Raw genomic sequence first — 19,386 nt, 5'->3', positions numbered from 1 at the left:
AAGCTGGCAATTTGATGGATCTCGTCTGGCAGACTGTTCCATAGTTTGGGAGCAATTGCAGAGAAGGCCTTCTGGGAGGTAGCAGTTAGTCTGGTTTTTAAAGGCTGCAATAGATTCCTCCCAGAGGACCTGAGGGTGCGGGGCGGATTATATGGAAGCAGGCGATCCCTCAAATAGGTTGGACCCAAGCCATGTAGGGCTTTAAACACAACACAGAGGTTGCTACTGTCAAAGGTCATAACCTCAGTTTGGAGGTGTGTCAACCAGTCCTAGGTGGGGTTACACTCTCCCACCCCCAAAAGACTGTGTTTACAACTTGGGGGTGCTTCTGGATCCATTGCTCCAAACGACAGCTCAGATAGATGTGACAGCCAGAAGTGCTTACTATCAGCTTTGGTTGTTATGCCAGCTGAACCCCTACCTAGAGCTGGAGGACCTAAAAATGGTAGTGCATGTGCAGGTAACCTAAAGGCTGGACTTCTACAGTGTGCTGTACATTGGGATATCTCTGTACCACGTTTGGAAGCTTCAGTTAGTTCAGAACATGGCAGCCAGGTTCATTACTGGGAGTTAGTACACCATTACACCGATATTAAAATCACTCCACTGGTTGCCAATTAGTTTCTGTGCAAAGTGTTGATTATTACCTTTAAAGCCCTACATGGTTTGGGTCTAGGTTACCTACAGGATTGCCTCCTCCTATATAATCCCTCCCACAAACTCAGATCCTCTGGCAGACTCCAGTCTGCTAGGACTAGGTAGCTGCCTGGGGGAGAGGTGGGTAAGAAGGTGGTGGTGTTGTCATTTCAGCCACCCATGAAAAGTTTTGGGTTTTTGTATATGTCAGATTTCAGAATCTTGGATAAGGGAGACTCAACCTGTAATAATAATAGAACACAATTTATGCTGTGATAGTAATAACGTATTTATAGCTTTTAAATGCTCTTTCCTCCTCTTCATTTTTCTTTTTGCTGGCAGGCAAAGAGGTTTTAATTTAAACAAGCCTTTAGCTGTGAAATGGTTATGGCAGAAGTTTGCAAGAAGGTGCTTGCTATATTTTAAATGTTTTAAATTTTTGTAATTAGTGTTTATAACATATTTCCTTCTTTCTTGTGTTTAATTTTTATATATATATATATTTTAACTGTGCTTTGTTTTAATCTGTATTGTAGCCTGCCTTGGGGCACATGGGTGAGTGGGAGAGAAAGAAAGGCAAGATATACATTAAAGTTTTTTCCTGTGTAAGCGTCTACCATCTTTCTAAGGATAAGTGCCTCTCATTTCTTGACAGTCCCTGAAAAGTTTGCAGAGAGATCTTGTAGCACCTTTGAAATAAAGAAGTTGGCAGCATGTACTTCCATAGACTTCAGTCTACTTCCTCAGATGCTGAAGTCTGTGAAAGCTCATGCTGCCAACTTCTTTATTTCAATTAGTCTCAAAGGTGCTACAAGATCTCTCTAGTCTACATACTGATTCTAAAGAGTAACACAGCTATATCTTTGAATTCTACCACCCTGAAAAGATTGTTACTAATACCTTCTCTTTTGACCTTTTCCTTTGCACCATTTCTGACAAAATTTGAATATTTATAATCATGTCTCTTTGAGAGCTGGCAATGATCTGATCTAATCCTTCAACATCTACTCATCTGGTGTCTGCTGACTGGCCTGTATGAAAAGTCTGACCTGTATGAAAAGTCTGACCCACAGAGAGCCTTTGGGTGTGTGAAACTATGGCCAGGGATTTCTTCAAGCTCCTTGTCCTATAAATCAGTGGTTCACCACCAAGACACCCAAGACATTTCATAGAATCATAGAATTGTATAGTTGGAAGAGATCACAAGGACCCTGATCCAGTCCAACCTCATTCTGCCATGCAGGAAATCCAAATCAAAGCATCCCCGACAGATGGCCATCCAGCCTCTGCTTAAAGACCTCCAAAGACAGAGACTCCACCACAAAAGGGCCTTTAATCCTGCTTCCATCTGCCAGATTCTGGATCCAGCCTTTGTTTAGGGCCTTGCTTCTGAGCTTCTTTCATGACCTTACAGAATTATTTTTCACTACCTCAACATTTAACTCCAGACTTCACTTATTAAATTGTTTGCAACATTTGTGTAATATCATTGTTTTGAAGTCTGTTAATCAAACTTCATATTTATGACTCAGCAAGCATGATTCTTACTCTTATATCCACAATCTGTTTATTGGAAAGCTATGAGCTGGAAATCTTTCCTTGGTCCTCCCTGACGATAGCATTGGAAATATGGGGAAATCTTGAGACAATTGGTAAGCTGACATTTGTCTAAACCACAAAGGAAACTAGTCACTGCAACCACATTTTTTAAAAAATGAAACCTGAAGGAATGGGGTGCTATTGATGAGCTCCTGACTGCTTCCTGTATGTATACCTTTATGTAGCTGTTCGACAGTGGAACACACTTCCTCAGAGTGTGGTGGAGTCTCCCTCTTTGGAGACCTTTAAACAGAGACTGATGGCCATCTGTCAGGTATGCTTTGATTGAGAGCTCCTGCATGGCAGAATGGGGTTGGACTGAATGGCCCTTGCGGTCTCTTCCAACTCTATGATTCTATGAATGCTGGACTCTGGATACCAGGGTTCAGTTCCTAGATTGGCCATGAAACCCACTGGGTAACCTTAGGCTTTCAGCCTCAAGGGAAGGCGAAGGCAATGGCAATGACAATGACAATCTCCTCTGAACAAATCTTGCCAAGAAAACCCTGTTATAGGTTTGCCTTAGCGTCTCCATAAGTTGGAAACAGCTTGAAGGCACACAACAATAACCTCAGAATTTAAATGTGATTTCAAAGAGATTTCAGGAACAATGATGGTATCCATCTATATGGGTAATTGTCTCAAAATATACCATGCCTGTATGTGCCTTCAAGTTGTCTGTCGACTTATGAATTTCATAGGGTTTCTTTACATCCTCATATATAGATGTAAATGTGTATCACTCCTGGGCCTGTGGTGGAAGCCGTCACTGGTTCCTGCTTCCCTTGAACTGAACTCCTTTTGAGGCTGCCATTTTGGGAGTCATTCCATATACAATTGACCCTCCACATTTGTGGCTTTGACTTTTGTGGATTTGATTATTCGTGGATTTGATATATATGTTCTCTCTAGGAATTTCTAGGTCTTCCAGTGCAACTCTATGGTCAACATCCACCAGTAGTTGCACTGAAGGATCCAGAGATTCCTAGAGAGAACACTTCTCTGGGTATTTTCAGATCTCCCAGTGCAATTCTATGGTCAACTTCTGGCAGACTTTGACCATAGAGTTGTGCTAACGACCTAGTGATTTCCAAACAGAACAGCCAAGCAAAGAAAGAGCAACATTATTGAAAGGATTCCAACATCAGCTTGCAAGGCGATGTTACAGGTCACTAAAAATTTCCGTGTTCATTATTGAGATTCTCATGATTCCATTTAGTGTGTATTTGAACAATCAACAATAGAGCATTTAATTTAGTGTCTAACAGTCCTGCAGCTGAAACTGTATCTCTCGCCGTTCCCCTGCTCAAGGTTGTTTCCCAATGGTCAGGACTCCATAGTATGGCTATGCCAGGGGATCCAGTCTTCCTTCTGTCAGCCTCATAGATAGTGATATACTCATTTTATTTTGATTCTGTGCTGCCTAGGTGTTGAGGGCAGTGGTTTGATTGGGAGAAAATATTAATATCTTTCACTACACTACTGGTTTTTTATTTGTGACTTTTCCACTTTCATAGAGGTCCTGCACCCCTAATCCCAGAGAATGTGGAGGACACGCTGTATCACTTCCCCTCCTCCTTCATGAGGTTAGTTAGCCCCTTTGTCCACTTTGCACAATTGTTGTGGTGGGATCCTGCTTTAATTGCCAGGACAGCATCCTATGGAATCCTAAAACTGTCAGTTTAGAGCAGGGGATTTCCCGACAATTGACTATGCTGGATGAGACTTCTGGGAACTGGAGACTGAAGCAGACCTAGAAGATCCCAGGTGGAGAACTACTGTGGTTTAGTGCCCCACCAACCCCAGGCTTCCTTAGCATGCAGGCATGGCAGCTGAAGTGACACTATAACAGTGCTGTGTGATAAAGATCTGAGGATGGAGCAGCCATGGGTCTCCAGCCCCAATAACTGTCATTATCTTACCCTGTATGAGAGCCAGTCTTCTCTTGTAATCATGTAGCTCATTTTGTCTCTCCTATCTTGTGGTAGATTTCCTGAGACAATAACCATAGGGATGCCAGGTCAGCAATATCCCAGCCCTGGGATCTGGGGTCCAAAACTTGATTTTTGGCCAGAAGGTGGGCTTTGGTGATGTCATTAATCATGATATATATCAACCGGGGCGGGGGAGGCAGAATACACCATTCAGGCTTTAAAAAAAATCTGCCAAGTCTAACTCATAATGTGCGCACACATATCTTTCAAGATGGCACTCTTGGCCTGAGATTACTCCTTAAAGACTGGCGAAGAGGACCCAGGCCCTGAGACCTGGCAACCCAAACTCTGCAGCACTCTGTTTCATAGAAGCACCAAATAAACCTACGGTCAGAAGCACTGACCAGTGTCCATGTCTACTGTACTTTTCCCAGGAACAACCAGGCAAACAAATGCTTTTCTGATGCTAAAAGGCAAACAGCCTTCCTCTTCTGGTATGAGTGTTCTCCTCCCAATATCTGGGATTCAGAGGGAAACTGCCATCTGTCTCTGGACACAGAGGTTCTTTAGTCAAAAAGCAGTGATAAAGTCATCCACCATGAGTTTGTGTAATACTCTCAATAGGCCTCTATTAATGCAGTTTGACACCTCTTTAACTGCCATGGCTCAATGGTATGGAATTGTAGTTTTGTGAGTTATTTAACCACCTCAATCGTAGAGCTCTGGTGCCACAACAACCTACAAATCCCAGGATTCAATAGGATGGAGCCATGACAGTTAAAGCGGTGTCAAACTGAATTAATTCTGCAGTGTGGCAGCAGCCAGGTCAGAGGCTATCATAGCATTTAGCATCAAGGCTTTCCTTGACTTTTTGGGTTTTTTTCTTTTCTTTTTTCTATCCAGAACTACCACCATTTCACGAAGGAAGAAAGGCCGTCTGTTTCAGCCCTGAGTCTATCCACATAAAATTCACGATTCCTCTTTTCCTCCTGCCTTCTGCTTTTACCAGCATTTTTGGTTTTTCTAGTGAGTCATGCCATGAGTCTTTAAGAATATTCTCTCCTTTTTGTAGTTTACAAATTATTCCACTGGAGAACAAGCAAGCACACTCTAAGTGGGGAATTAAAAGTGGTCAGGAAAGGTTTAAGGGTCTGGAGTTTTCTTTTCCCCATCTATCCCCGCTAATTACGTCACAGGCTTACCCAGCATTGTGTTCAGGGCTATAATAGAAATGCAAGAAAGCACTGGGGAAAATCAGAAGTTCAAAATTTGCTCCCATTAAATCATCCTGAAGTGTTTTAAAGACACTAATCCTCAAGCTCCCTTTCAGACTCCACTCATTTCAACAGAGGTGGAAACCTTAAAGGGACAGTCATTGGGTAGTAGGCCAAGATGTCTCCTGGTTTGTTAGCATACTCTACTCACCTCCTGCTGGATATCCAGTTTCATAACTAATATCCAGAGTTGGGCATATTTCTGGGTGATGACGACCTGTGGAAATTAGAAGTTATACATGTGCAGGAGGCACACTGAGCAAAGGACACGCAGAGCCCTAGATAAAACTAAAATAGATGCTAATGGCTTTGCTGATCACCTCACTCCCCTGCCCAACTCTTTATATTTCCACTTACATGGGAAACAAAGGGAGTTGTATCAAAAAGCAATCAGAGTAAAATGCTCTTTACCCCATCTTCTGATCATACAAACTTTCCTGCTGGATTATTAAGGGATTGTTTCACTTCTAATCAATGTCTTGTCCCTCCAGAGCGAAAGTCATCAGCCATTCTGGAAATTTTCTTATTCCCCTCGGAAAGCCATTAAGACTTTTCTTATAGTGAATATAACGGAACACACCCCTTGAGGATATGAAATGGGGTATAAATCCACCCTATAACAATAATAATAATTAAATATTTATTTATATCCCGCCTTTCCCTTTTGAGGATCTAGGCGGGTAACAACAGTCCAATATAACATTTAAAAACAGTACAGTGGAATCTCGCCTTACGCAGGGGAATCCGTTCAGGACCCCCCCCCCACGTAAAGTGAATTCCGCCTATGCTTGAGCCCACACAGGTGTGCACCTCATTTATCCAAATGGGATGTACCGCCCCGCGCGCTCCCACGCAGTTTTAGCACATACGCTCAAAGCCGCGCACTGTAGTAACATGATCCTAATCCCCTAGCCCTCCCTCCTTCTGCTAAAATACAAATAAAACATCATACTATATAATAATAGCAGCAGTATCACACATTACACCCAGTTGCATAGAGAATGCAGCTAAAATTAGGAGCACAATTTTTTTTTACAGGAGTGGTCATAGGGAGAGACAGTGGGTAGGTGAGCAATTCAGGTTCTCATTTTGGAGGTTAGTCTGGGAAGGCTCGCCGGAAGAGATCCATCTTTATTACCTTTTTAAAGGCCTCTAAAGATGTAATTTGGCAGACCTCCTCCGGTAGGTCGTTCCACATTTTCGGAGCGGCGGCTGGAAAGGTGCTCTGGGAAGTTGCCACCAGCCTGGTTTTCTTCTGTTGTAGTAGAGGACCTGAGTGTGTGGGAAGGATTGTATGGGGGCAGGCATTCCCTCAAGTAGTCTGACTCCAGGCCATGTAGGGCTTTATAGGTAATAACCAACACCTTGTACTGAGCCCGGAAGCTAATAGGCAGCCAATGTAGAGATTTTAAGATAGGTGTAATAGGGTTGTATTTAGATTTACCTATGACCAACCTGGCTGCTGTAACTACTGCCCTCTTTAACCCCGTACTTCTCCCTATCCAACCTTCTCCCTATCCAACCTTTGTTTCAATAGAGTTGTATGATTTTTAAGAATACCTCAGTTCTTGTATGTCTGTGTGCACCTTTGCATATTTCTAAATAGAACACTTTACTGAAACTGGAGCACTCTCTGCAGTTAGTACTGGTATACATAGGTGAAAAGATCCCCGCAGTTAATCTTCTCTCGCAGGCCTCCTTTTATTATAATTTCTCCAAATTTCAAAGAGATGCTAACAAAGCTGGTGGGGAGCTGCAGAAAACAAATTTACTCCATTTGCAGTATGACTTCAGATATTTAAACATGGCTGTCATGCAACCTCTTAACCCTATCTTGTCCAGGCTAACCATACCCTGCTCCCTAAGTCTCTCCTCATTGGGCATGGTTTCCAGACCTTTCACTCGTTTAGTCACTCTCCTCTTTTTTTAAATTAATTTTATTAGAATTTATACATAAAAATTTATACAGCAATAATAATATATGTATTGTATATTAAAAAAAAACCTGGAAAGCCTCTGATAGAAAAACAATGAAATAAATTATTTTTCTTTCCCCTAAATAATTCCATTTTGCTTGTATACTTAATCCATTTACCTATTGTCTGTTACACACTTATTCACAATTCTTTGTGCTTTTCACAAGAGCAAATAGTTATATTTCTTTGTTTAAGGTATAACTACCTTGTTAGGAATCGGCTTTTATACATCGTGTTTTTCCCATTTAATTTCCATATGTTTGTACTTTTCTCCATTTGTTTTCGAAATCTTGGTTTGTTTTCCCTGCAATGTACATTGTCAGTTTGTCCATTGTTATTAAATCATAAACTCTTAATTCCCATTCCTCTGTTGTGGGTATAGTCTTTGATTTCCATTGTTTGCCAGGACCATTCATGCTGCAGAGATCATATATAATATTATCCTAATCTAATTATGAGTCAAGTTAATTTGTATTACATTCACAATATTTAATAGAAACAATTCTGGTAGTGGGGGATATTTATTTCTAAGATTTCCTGCATTATTTTATGTATATTTACCCAATATTTTTTAACCTCTGGACATTGCCACCATACATGATTCAAATGTGGGTTTTTTTCCATTTTAGATAGTCTGGAAGGTGTTAAATACCATCTATGAAAGATTTTTAGATAGTTTTCTTTGAGTGTATTACAGCTGGTACATTTCTGATTATATTTCCAAGACTGCTCCCACATTCCTAATGGTATTAGTCTGTCGATGTTTTGCATCCATTTTACCATTGTTTCTTTAACAGTTTCTTCCTTCAGCAAATCAATTAAAAGTAATTTATAATTTTTTAAATAAATCCCTTTTCACCTCCTAATATTATTTTGTCAATAGGCTTGGGGTTTCTTGGCAAGTTTCTTCGGTGTGGATTTATCATTAGCATCCTCTGAGGGTGAGAGTGTGTGACTTGCCCAAGGTCACCTAGTGCTTTTCGTGACCAAGTGGGGATTTGAATCCTGTTATCCTGAGTCATAGTACAGTGCTCAAACGATACATCATACCTCTGTTGTCCGCTATATAAAATGACAAAATCAAGGTTTGCTTTGGGTGCAGGGGAATATTTTCATGCCATGGGTAGCTCAGTCTATAGATACAGAAGGCTGACATATGTTCCTCTTGACATAATCTCAGTACACTACAAACAAACAAAAACTTAATCCCAACCACATCTATTAGGGGGAATGGGTGTGTGTGGATGTCCAAAAATATACAGAAAACAGTGGGATATCAAACCACACATTTTATATTTCTGTATGCAAGACCTTTTAAAAACTCTTTCCACTTCAAACGCAGCATTAAGCAGCCTGAGTTCTCTCTCAGAGACTGGCAAGTTGCAGTTCAACTAATCACCAGATATAGGGATGCAATTCTACTATGTGATTTGTCTGACTCTCCCCTTTAAAAGCACAACAAAAAATCACATGTTGTTTTGTTCAAGAAGTAAAATACATTAAAGAAATTCTATACCTCTGAATTTTGTTTTCCTCTAAACTTTTTTTGTCACTGTGAAATTCAGAAAAATACAGGCATACCTCATGAAGTAGATGTGTTCCTGGGTATTACTTCTTTAATAGAAAATTTGGTATTAGGGATAGAAAAAACATGGAAAGAATAGGGATAGGTTTGTGCCCCACAAAAAGAAAGAACATTTCACATGTTTCAGCAAACTTTTTATCCAAAATACACAAATGTGAACTAAAACAGCCCCCCCCCCCCGGGAAGGTCTATATTCTTCCAAAATGAAGCCAGTGATGACTTTTTCATTCAAGCCCAGACTCCCTTTACCATGTTTCCAATGGCAATGCTGCTTCAAAAATTCCAGCTAGACAGGATAAGGAGGGAAATGGAGGCTACGTAGGTGTAGATGGACTATAAAAAGAAGCTTCAACATGAGAGACTTTGTTAACTAAGGTATACCAGTACAGTGCTCTTTTGGGAGACATTCCCAGCTAACGTAAAATCTGGTTTTCCCTAAAGCAACAGAAGTGTAATGAAGCTGAATATTCTGCTTCTTCAAAAGTTATCAGATTGAAGTACAATTCTACATTTGATGTTTTATTTATAACATTAATACATTCATTATATTAGCATCAATACATCATTCTGAGTCAGTTACTTGATATTCAATCAATACTCTGCTATCACTGAAGCTCTTTCCACATTCTAAGTATTTACAACGGGCCCTTGGTATCTGTTCAAGGACCCCTGTGGATACGAAAATCCATGAATCCTCAAGTCCCATTATTTACAATAGAGTAGTAAAAGGGGTAAAATAAAGGTTTGCTTTTTGGAATTTAGATATACATTAATTTTTTTTTTCAGATCATGGATGGATAGATAAGGAATCCATAGCTATGGAGAGCCAAGTGCATATGGCTTGTCTCTTACATGGGTTTTTTGATGTAAACTTCGATGTCCACTCTGACTGAAGCTCTTTCCACATTCCATGCACTGATATGGTTTCTCCCCTGTGTGGGTTCTTTGATGTCTACGTAGATCTCCACACCGACTGAAGCTCTTTCCACATTCCATGCATTTATATGGCTTCTTGTCTGTGCGGATTCTATGCTGAGAATTTTGACTATGAGAAAAGGACTTTCCACATTTGATGGACTTCCCTCTTGTGTGGGTTTTTTGATGTGAACGTAAAGACTGACTATGAGAGAAGGTCTTTCCACATTCCAAACATTTATATGGTTTCTCCCCTGTGTGGGTTCTTAGATGTAAAGTCAGACTAGTCCCTTTATTGAAACTCTTTCCACATTCCATACATTTATATGGTTTCTCCCCTGTGTGGATTCTTAGATGTCTAGTATATCCTCCATTATCAGTGAATCTCTTTCCACATTCCATGCATTTATATGGCTTCTCCCCTGTGTGGGTCCTTTGATGAAGGCGTAAACTTCTATTCTCACTGAAGCTCTTTTCACATTCCATGCACTTATATGGTTTCTCCCCTGTGTGGGTTCTTTGATGTGAGCGTAGACTTCTACTCTCGTTGAAGCTCTTTCCACATTCCATGCATTCATATGGCTTCTCCCCTGTGTGGGTTCTTTGATGTGAGCGTAGACTTACACTCTGACGAAAGCTCTTTCCACATTCCATGCACTGATATGGCTTCTCACCTGTGTGGGTTCCCAGATGTTTAGCACATGATCCACAATCACTGAAGCTCTTTCCACATTCCATGCATTTATATGGTTTCTCCCCTGTGTGGATTCTTTCATGCCTACGTAGATCTGCACACCGACTGAAGCTCTTTCCACATTCCATGCATGATGTACATGGTTTGTCCCTTGTGTCAGTTCTTTGATAGGAACTTTGACTATTTCCACATTGAATGGATTGATATGGCTTCTCCCCTGTATGGATTCTTTGATGTGAACGTAAAGACTTACCATGAGAGAAGGCCCTTCCACATTCTATGCATTTATATGGTTTCTCCCATGCGTGTATTTTTTCATGTGAGCGCAGATTTGTACTCTGCCTGAAGCTTTTTCCACATTCTTTGCATTCATGTGGTTTCTCCCCCGTGTGAATTCTCTTATGTGAATATAAGGTGTCACTACGAGAGAAAGTCTTTCCGCATTCTACACAGTTATATGGTTTTTCCCCTGTGTGGGACCTTTGATGTTTCTGTAGATTTGGACTCTGAGTGAAGCTCATTCCGCATTCCATGCACTGATACGGCTTCTCCCCTGTGTGGATTCTTTGATGTCTAGTACATGCTCCCCTATCACTGAAGCTCTTTCCACATTCCCCACACATATATGGTTTCTCCCCTGTGTGTATTCTTTGATGTGAATGCAGATATGTCTTCTGTCTAAAGCACTTTCCACACTCCATGCATTCATATGGTTTTTCTTTGGTGTGGATTCTGCAATGTACGTCTAAGTGAAATTTATATTGAAATATTTTTCCACAGACAGAACAGCTTACCCTTCTTTTCTCTTTGTAGTTTTCCTGGGGGATCAGGAGTTCACAAAAATCATTCTCCTGAGAAGCAGCTGAGTTCTTCCCATTCTTTGATTGCTTTCTCTTTTGCCTTTTCAGTCCCTTTTGATTTACAAATTCCTTTTTCTTCACGTCATGTTTGGCTGTTTCCCATGACACCGTAGATGGCTCTACAGAATTCTCCTTCTCCTGGTCATTACCTGCTGAGAAAAAAGATCTCATTAGGAGTTAAATACACAATTCCAGTATCTCATTTGGGATCAAGACCATTCACTGCTTTTATCCAACGTTCTCCTCCTTCATCTTAGTCAACAACATCTACACTTGTTCCTCCATATTCGTTAGGGTTATGGGCAAAAGATCCCCATGAATATAGAAAAACTGCAAGTAACAAAAACACCATGTTTTTATCTGAGAGGACTCCTCTCTAGGAATCTCTAGGTTCTCCAGTGCAACTTTGTGGTCAAAGTCCGACAGCCACTGACCACAGAACTGCACTGGAGGAGCTACAAATGCCTAGTAGAGTATTCTCTCTAGGAATCTCTAAGTCTTGCAGTGCAACTTTTGTTGACAATAGAGTTGCACTGGAGGACCTAGATATTTCTAGAGAAAACATATTAATCAAATCTGTGTATAATGAAATCCGCAAATATGGAGGGATGAGTGTATTTCATTCTGGTCAGTTTCCTCTATTAACTACACCAGACACAGATTTCTGTCCCTTCAGGAATTATCCGCTGAAGGCGAGAAAGCTCCTTACCCAGAGAGGCCACGTTTCCATCATCTTCCACCCCGACTTCTTTGCAGAGAGCCATATCGCCCTGATCCAGGAGATCTCACTCCTTGGTGAAATGCAGTGCCGTTTCCTCAAAGGAGACTGGGAGCTGAAAGGGGGAAAAATTACATTTCTCTAATCACAAATCATCTCAAACAAAAATAATTTGGGCGACTCTGCAAATGCTTTTTATAAAAGTATTAAAAATAATTTTTGGAGGATTAATGATTTGACGTGAGCAAAAGAACCGAGTCTGCATTTGTCACGGAGAGCACGCCCAGCTGACCAATCAGAAGGCAGCTGAGGACCAGCCAATAGAATGTGGGCTGGAACTTTTAAAAATTCCGAGCTGACAGTTGGGGGTCAGTTGGAACTGAGACAGTTTAGAACTTCAGTTAGGGTTGAGGGTGTTGAGAGGGGCAGTTGGGAACTGAACAGTTGAGGGAACAGTGGAGTCCATGAGAGGTCTAGGGTCCAGGAGTTCCTGAGGGAATAGTTAGTTGAGGCTCGGAATCCGAAGAGTGAGGGTTCCAGGGATAGAGAAAGATGGTGAGGGGTAAAGTCTGAGTGGGAAAAGGCTCCCTACCATTATGCTGCCAGGGCTCTAGGAAAGAGAGTGGCTGGAGTATAATATCCTGAGGGATAGTTTTAGCTTTGGGGACTGTTAGGTCTAAGCTTAAGAGAGAACCTTAGTAGAAAGAGTGAGTGAATCTTAGTTATAAGAAACGGGTGATTTAGATAGTGAGTTGTAAACCCAGCGGTAACAGTAACACAGTAGAGTACGACTACAACAAAGTAACACGTGCCTGAACTAACAGCTGTTTAATACCACTTAGTTCAAGTCATATCTGTTTAAACCCCTTTGTTCAATAAAGTTCTTATTTTGGTTTACCTAAAGGCTTGTCAGTCATATATATTATATCCACGCTGCTATATTAGATAATAATAATAATAATAATATGTTTTATTTATAGACCGCTATTCCGCAATGATCATAGCGGTGTACAGTAAAAATCTTAATGCAATACAAATACAAGGTGACAAAGGAGGGAGAAGTCTCGTCCTTCAGGCAGTCCCTGATGTTGCTGGGTCTGCCTGATAACTCCCTCTGAGGCCGAGATGACAGTTGAGGAGGGAGGGGCCTCTTCCTTCAGACAGTCCCTGATGTTGCTGGTCTGCCTGATGGCTCCCTCTGAGGCCAAGATGACAGTTGAGGAGGGAGGGGCCTCTTCCTTCAGACAGTCCCTGATGTTGCTGGGTCTGCCTGATGGCTCCCTCTGAGGCCAAGATGACAGTTGAAGAGGGAGGGGCCTCTTCCTTCAGACAGTCCCCGATGTTGCTGGTCTGCCTGATGACTCCCTCTGAGGCCAAGATGACAGTTGAGGAGGGAGGGGCCTCTTCCTTCAGACAGTCCCTGATGTTGCTGGGTCTGCCTGATGGCTCCCTCTGAGGCCAAGATGACAGTTGAAGAGGGAGGGGCCTCTTCCTTCAGGCAGTCCAAGATGTTGCTGGTCTGCCTGATGGCTCCCTCTGAGGCCGAGATGACAGTTGAGGAGGGAGGGGCCTCTTCCTTCAGGCAGTCCCTGATGTTGCTGGGTCTGCCTGATGGCTCCCTCTGAGGCCGAGATGACAGTTGAGGAGGGAGGGGCCTCTTCCTTCAGGCAGTCCAAGATGTTGCTGGTCTGCCTGATGGCTCCCTCAGGTGAACCTGCCATCTAAGAAAGGGGATCCGTTACATATTTGGTGAGAAAAGCCCAAACGTCTGCCATCGTAAAAGAGGGAATCCGTTACATAATTGGTGGCAGCGGTGGGATAACAACAGTCCCAGGCACTTGCCATTACAAAGAAAAGGATTGTGGTTTGGGGTATCCGTTACAGCATTCTTCTTACATCATCTCCCCCAGACTAGGCCTCTGGTGCTACTGAACTGTCTGTGAAGGAGACAAGGGGAGGGGGGTTGCTTAGCTGCTGCATGCCATATATTTAGGGTTGCCATAACTGTCAGCCTCCAAACCGGGACAAATGTTTTAAAATGTAGGACAAATGTAGGACAAAAATTCCCCCCCCCCCAATGTAGGACATGTTTATAGAATGGAGGACATGCGAAAAAAATTAATAATTTTTAAAAGTATTAATATAAACTCATGTTTCTTAGCCATGCTCAAAATGGAGGACATTTTGGCATTATTCCTAGACAGATGGCAGAAATGTACTTCCCTCTCTGGCCAAACACCCGTCCTCATTCAAAAACACACACGAAGCACATTTGGGCATTGAACATGGCTTTATTTAACATGGCCTCTTGCATATTTCAGAGGCTTATTCCATAACCAAACCCTTTCGGTTTAACACTGAACATGGGTTAACATGGCTATGCATATTGGATATGTCAAGGTGGTTTAACAAGAAGTGGATTTACATTCGATTTCAGGTTTCTTACCCCAATTGTACTTCTCAGAAGTGTGTACAGTGTGCCATACGCAGGCATGCCATACGTGGCCTTGAGCATACGCGCTCAAGCCACGGCGCGCACGCAGGGCGGAAGGGGCGGCGCGTCCCATTCAGTTGTTTCCAATGGGGCTCGAGCATAGGCAGAATTCGCCTTACGCAGAGGACGGACTGTACTTGGTCAAGGTACTTTGGTTTTTCTTCACTGCGCATGAGTTTCTAAAAATCAGAGCAACTTACATTGGCCATGCCTCAGAGGCTTGCTGATATCGGTATAACCATCACCATCATCATCACCATCATTGTCACAACAAGGCAGACTTGTTAGCATTAAAAGCACCAAAAACACACAGAAAACGCACTTTGGAAAGTCACACTGTCTCGGCTTCAGAAAGAGTGAGCGCAGGCCTCAGAAGCTAATTGATATCAATATCACCATCATCATCATCATCATCATCATCACTATCATTATCACAACAAGGCAGACTTGTTAGCATTAAAACCACAAAAAATACACAGAAAAGGCACTTTAGAAAAAAACCCTAGGAAATGGGCACCCACCTCTTGTTCCTCCTCCTCTTCCTCCTCGTCGCGGGGTTTTGCCAGTCCTGCGGTGTCCTTTGGAGGACACCTCAGGTCTGACGAAGCCCCTCAGAGGAGCAGGGGCCATGGGCCCATTGCTCCTCCCCCCCACAGGCTCTTACTGGTCCCCAGCTGTTTCTGGTCCCAGCTGAGAAGCAGCAGGAGGCCAAGGGAAGGGCAGGAGGAGCAGGTGTGCGCCTGTCACCCCTCCCCCAATTTCCCCCAACTTCTAGCTGTCTCTCAGAGACAGATGGAGGCTGGGAAAGGGTGCCGGGGGGAGCCCTGTCCCAGAGCCCCTGCCCTGGAGGGTGGAGGAAGCCCAGCCTCTGGCACATGGCCCCGCCCCCAGAGGGTGGAAGTTCTGCACCTGGCATGGCGCTGTTATAAAGGCTCCTAGGCAAAGATTGTGGGGTTAGCTAAAATAAGACTTTTATGCCTTTTTTGAATTAGAATCATAGAGTGGGAAGAGACCTCAAGGGCCACCTAGTCTGCCATGCAAGAATACACAATCAAAGCTGTCAGGGATGATGGGAGTTGTAGCTCTTCACCTCTGGCTCTAACTCACCACCTTGTTATGCAGCGGAGCTGACCAGCTTTGGTCAGTGGTTAATGCTTTTCTTCCAAAGCAGCAGAGTTTCAGAGAATAGGCTGAAGACCCTGACAAACTCTCCAAGCCTTCTCACTCTTCTTCCTCAGAAGTCTCCAAACTTCTCCAGGATCCTGCTGGCTCTTGTATCTTCACTCAAGACACCAGACAACTCAGTAGTCTTATATAAAAGATCTACTTTATTCTATTATATACAAATACTATATGCCCTACAAATCACAATCTCTCCAAAATACTCCAACTACCCACAAAATACATTGGCAAACATAGCAATTATTATAGCCATTGTTAAACACCACCCACTAGTCAGTTTCCACCCAGTGGGCGTGTATATTCATTTTGATTGGTTCACATAGTTCAACCCATACTTAAGAATTTCATCATTTCACCTTGTACACTTAATGAATCTCAGGTGTTTCCAACTGTACATTCTATAATTCTGTCCTTGGCATTCAAGACTTCTAAATTACATTAGTTTTTTTCACCTGTGTGGCTTCTTAATTGCTCTTGCTTAGTCATTGTGACTTTCACATACATGTTTTATTTCTTCTACTGTATGTCCCATGTTGCATTTTCCTTAACAAAAGCACCCTCGACAGATGGCTATTCAGCTGCTATTTAAAGACCTTCAAAGAAGGAGACTCCACCGCACTCTGAAGGAGTGTGTTCCACTGTCACACAGCTTTCCTCCTCATGTTGAGGTGGAATCTCTTTTTCTCTAGCTTGCATCCATTGCTTCATGTCCTATTCTCTGGAGCAACAGGAAACAAGCTTGCTCCATCCTCCATCCTGTTCAACCAAGCTCTTTAATACAATTTTTGGTTTAAGTTGACCACAGAGTTGTGCTGGAGGAACTAGATATTCCTAAAGAGAACATATTAATAAAATCCTTGAATAATTAAATCCACAAAAGTCAGATCAGACCCAATGTGGAGAGACGAGGGTAGTCTATTGGAGTGGCCAGATATCCTAACCCCAAAAAAGGACAAGGCACCACAGAATGTGGGGCATTCAAGAAAAATGTAGGGCATTACCCAATAAAAGCTACAAACCCAAGCACTGTTCATCACCTCTTTACCCAGCTTTAAAGCCAAGTTAAAGACAATGCTGTTCAGAGAAGCATTCCCAGACATCACTTTATTGTTATTGTAGGTTTAATTTTACTTTTGACCTGCTATATTTTATTATTTAATGTGATTATGTTTTAATGTGTATTATGTTAAACTATTTTTACAGAATGTACGCCATAAGCAGGCTTATTTTATTTTATTCTACTTTTAACCAATTGTATGTATCTATGTATCTATGACTCTATGTATGTGAAGTGCTGTGTAAAGGAGCCTGTGCCAGGGTGAACCATACGCATCCTCCTTTTTCAGGACATATGTCCTCCATTGCAGCCATTTCTGCCCAGGAGGAATCCCCAAATGTCCTCCCAGGGGCTCCTATCGACTGGAAACGGACAGTCAGAGGTAAGAGCCAATGTCCCTTGTTCTCTAACCTAAAGCCCATGCCTGGATGTGTCTCTTTGGAAGTTATGAGGGAGATGGGAAGGGTCCTGTGTGTCCCTCAGTCCCAGCCTTACCTCCATCCCTTGGCCCTCCTGGCTCCTCTACTTTTCTGGCATCACATAGATGAAACTTAGACCCATACAAGCAACTGTATTCCCTATTACCAGGGATGGATGTGAGAGCTGGACAGTTAAGGAAACGGATAGGAGGAGAATGATCTCATTTGAGATGGGTGCTGGGGAAGAGTGCTGAGGTTACCATGGACAGCCAAGAAGTCACAGAAATGGGGCCCAGAGCAGATCAAACCAGAAATCTCTCTAGATGCCAAGATGATTGGACTGCCAGGCTTTGGCCACGACTCAGTGGAACAAACAGGAATGCTTGGAAAGGAGGAGGGAAGCAGAAAGAGAGAAAGGACACATGCAAGAGCAGGGTCCTCACACTCCAGCCCTCCAGATGTTTTGGGCACAGCTCCCAGAATCCCAAATCATTGGCCAAGCTCTCAGGGAGGGCATTATGAGGTAGGAAGGAAATTTGCATGTGGGTGGTGATTGGCTGAGGGACAAAGAGGAGGGAGGAGCCTTTGTGGGGCTCTGGAAGTCTATTCAGATTGAATGTAGAATCCTGAGGTAGGAAGGAAATTTGCATGTGGATGGTGATTGGCTGAGGGACAAAGAGGAAGGAGGAGCCTTTGTGAGGCTCTGGATGGTGATTGGCTGAGGGACAAAGAGGAAGGAGGAGCCTTTGTGGGGCTCTAGAAGTCTATTCAGATTGAATGTAGAATCCTGAGGTAGGAAGGAAATTTGCATGCGGGTTGTGATTGGCTGAGGCTTCTGGGGGATGAAGTCCAAAACACTTGGAGGGTGGAGTTTGAGGAGCCCTGTGGTAGATGGATGGACACTGTTAATGAGGCCGTGGGTATGCCATTGCAGGACCTGAGCAGAGCAGTGGGAGCCTTGGAGATGTCTCATCTACAGGGTCGCCATGGGTTGAGATGGACCCAAGGGTGCATAACAACAACAACGCCAGACCCTGAGCCAAATTCCGCCCCCAGAAGGGCATCCTATGTCCCTGGGAAGAGAGGGGTCTCTGCAGCTGCCCCCCTGCCTCCCTCCCACATGCAGCCCCCCCCCCCCGCCTTACCTCCTTCCTCTCCTGCAGCTTCCTCTCTGGAGCCGCCTCTCTTCCCCCTCCTCCCTCTCTCCCTGCAGAAGTGGGATTAGAAGGTGCACCCCTCTTTTCCTTCCCCCTGATCAGTACTTCCTGCCTCTCTAGGAAGCGGAGCTCGCTGCTCAGAGGACTCAGGGGGGCAGAAAGTGCTTCTCTCTCTCTCTCCAAACCTCTCCTTTGCCTCTGAAAATAATAACAGCAGCAGCAGCAGCAGCAAGAATAACGCCGTCTTCCCTCCTCATTCCCTGGTGTTAGGAGTGAAGGGTGCAAATAAGAAAACCGTGTCTGGAGAGGTCTTTTGGCACCTTTGAGACTCACTGAAAGAAAGGGATTGGCAGCATGAGCTTTCCTAGACTTCAGTCTACTTATATGCATCTGAGGAAGTAGACTGAAGTGGCCCTCCTTTGGACACATCCTTTTAAGATTGTGGTGCCCAGAACTGGACACAATATTCCAGGTGGGTCTGAGCAAAGCAGGACAGAGTGCCACTATTACTTCCCTTCATCTAGATACTATACTTCCGTTGATGCAGCCTAGAATCGCATTGGCCTTATTAGCTGCCACATTGCACTGTTGACTCATGTTCAACTTGTGATCTACTTGGACTCCCAGGCCTGTTACAGACTGCCAAAATAAAGCTGCTTCGGGTCTCTTTGGAGGTATGCTGTTTAAATGATGCATGCATCCTAAGAATCCGGAAGCTGCACCAAAGCTGCACTCCGGTGCTTAGGAATGGAGTGTGGCTTTGGCTCATCTCCGGACTCTTAGGACCCATGCATCATTTAAACAGCATACCTCCAAAGAGACCCGAAGCAGCTTTATTTTGGCAGTCTGTAACAGGCCCCAGATCCCTTTCACATGTAGCCTCTGG

At 43.2% G+C, this 19,386-nt stretch overlaps 1 protein-coding gene across 2 annotated transcripts; it reads right to left on the bottom strand.

Moving 5' to 3' along the window:
- Positions 1 to 9,475: 9,475 nt before the first annotated feature.
- Positions 9,476 to 18,569, bottom strand: LOC149320427 (uncharacterized). Of its 2 annotated transcripts, none has more exons than XM_089501124.1 (3): positions 18,489 to 18,569; positions 12,183 to 12,306; positions 9,476 to 11,625 (listed from the first exon to the last, which is right to left on the bottom strand). In XM_089501124.1, exons 2-3 carry the CDS (start codon positions 12,235 to 12,237, stop codon positions 9,821 to 9,823), a joined length of 1,860 nt encoding a protein of 619 aa, XP_089357250.1. In that variant the 5' UTR covers positions 12,238 to 12,306; positions 18,489 to 18,569; the 3' UTR covers positions 9,476 to 9,820. The 2 variants fall into 2 exon arrangements, with proteins under 2 accessions (XP_089357250.1, XP_089357256.1); XM_089501130.1 differs by having other exon boundaries at positions 9,476 to 11,622.
- Positions 18,570 to 19,386: the final 817 nt, after the last annotated feature.

The sequence above is a fragment of the Sceloporus occidentalis genome, unplaced genomic scaffold, assembly GCF_023333645.1.
Source record: "Sceloporus occidentalis isolate IW3139 unplaced genomic scaffold, rSceOcc1.0.p SCAF_1, whole genome shotgun sequence".
Lineage (NCBI taxonomy): Eukaryota > Metazoa > Chordata > Lepidosauria > Squamata > Phrynosomatidae > Sceloporus > Sceloporus occidentalis.
Note: the sequence above shows the minus strand (reverse complement) of the source record. Positions and strands in the feature narration are given on the sequence as shown.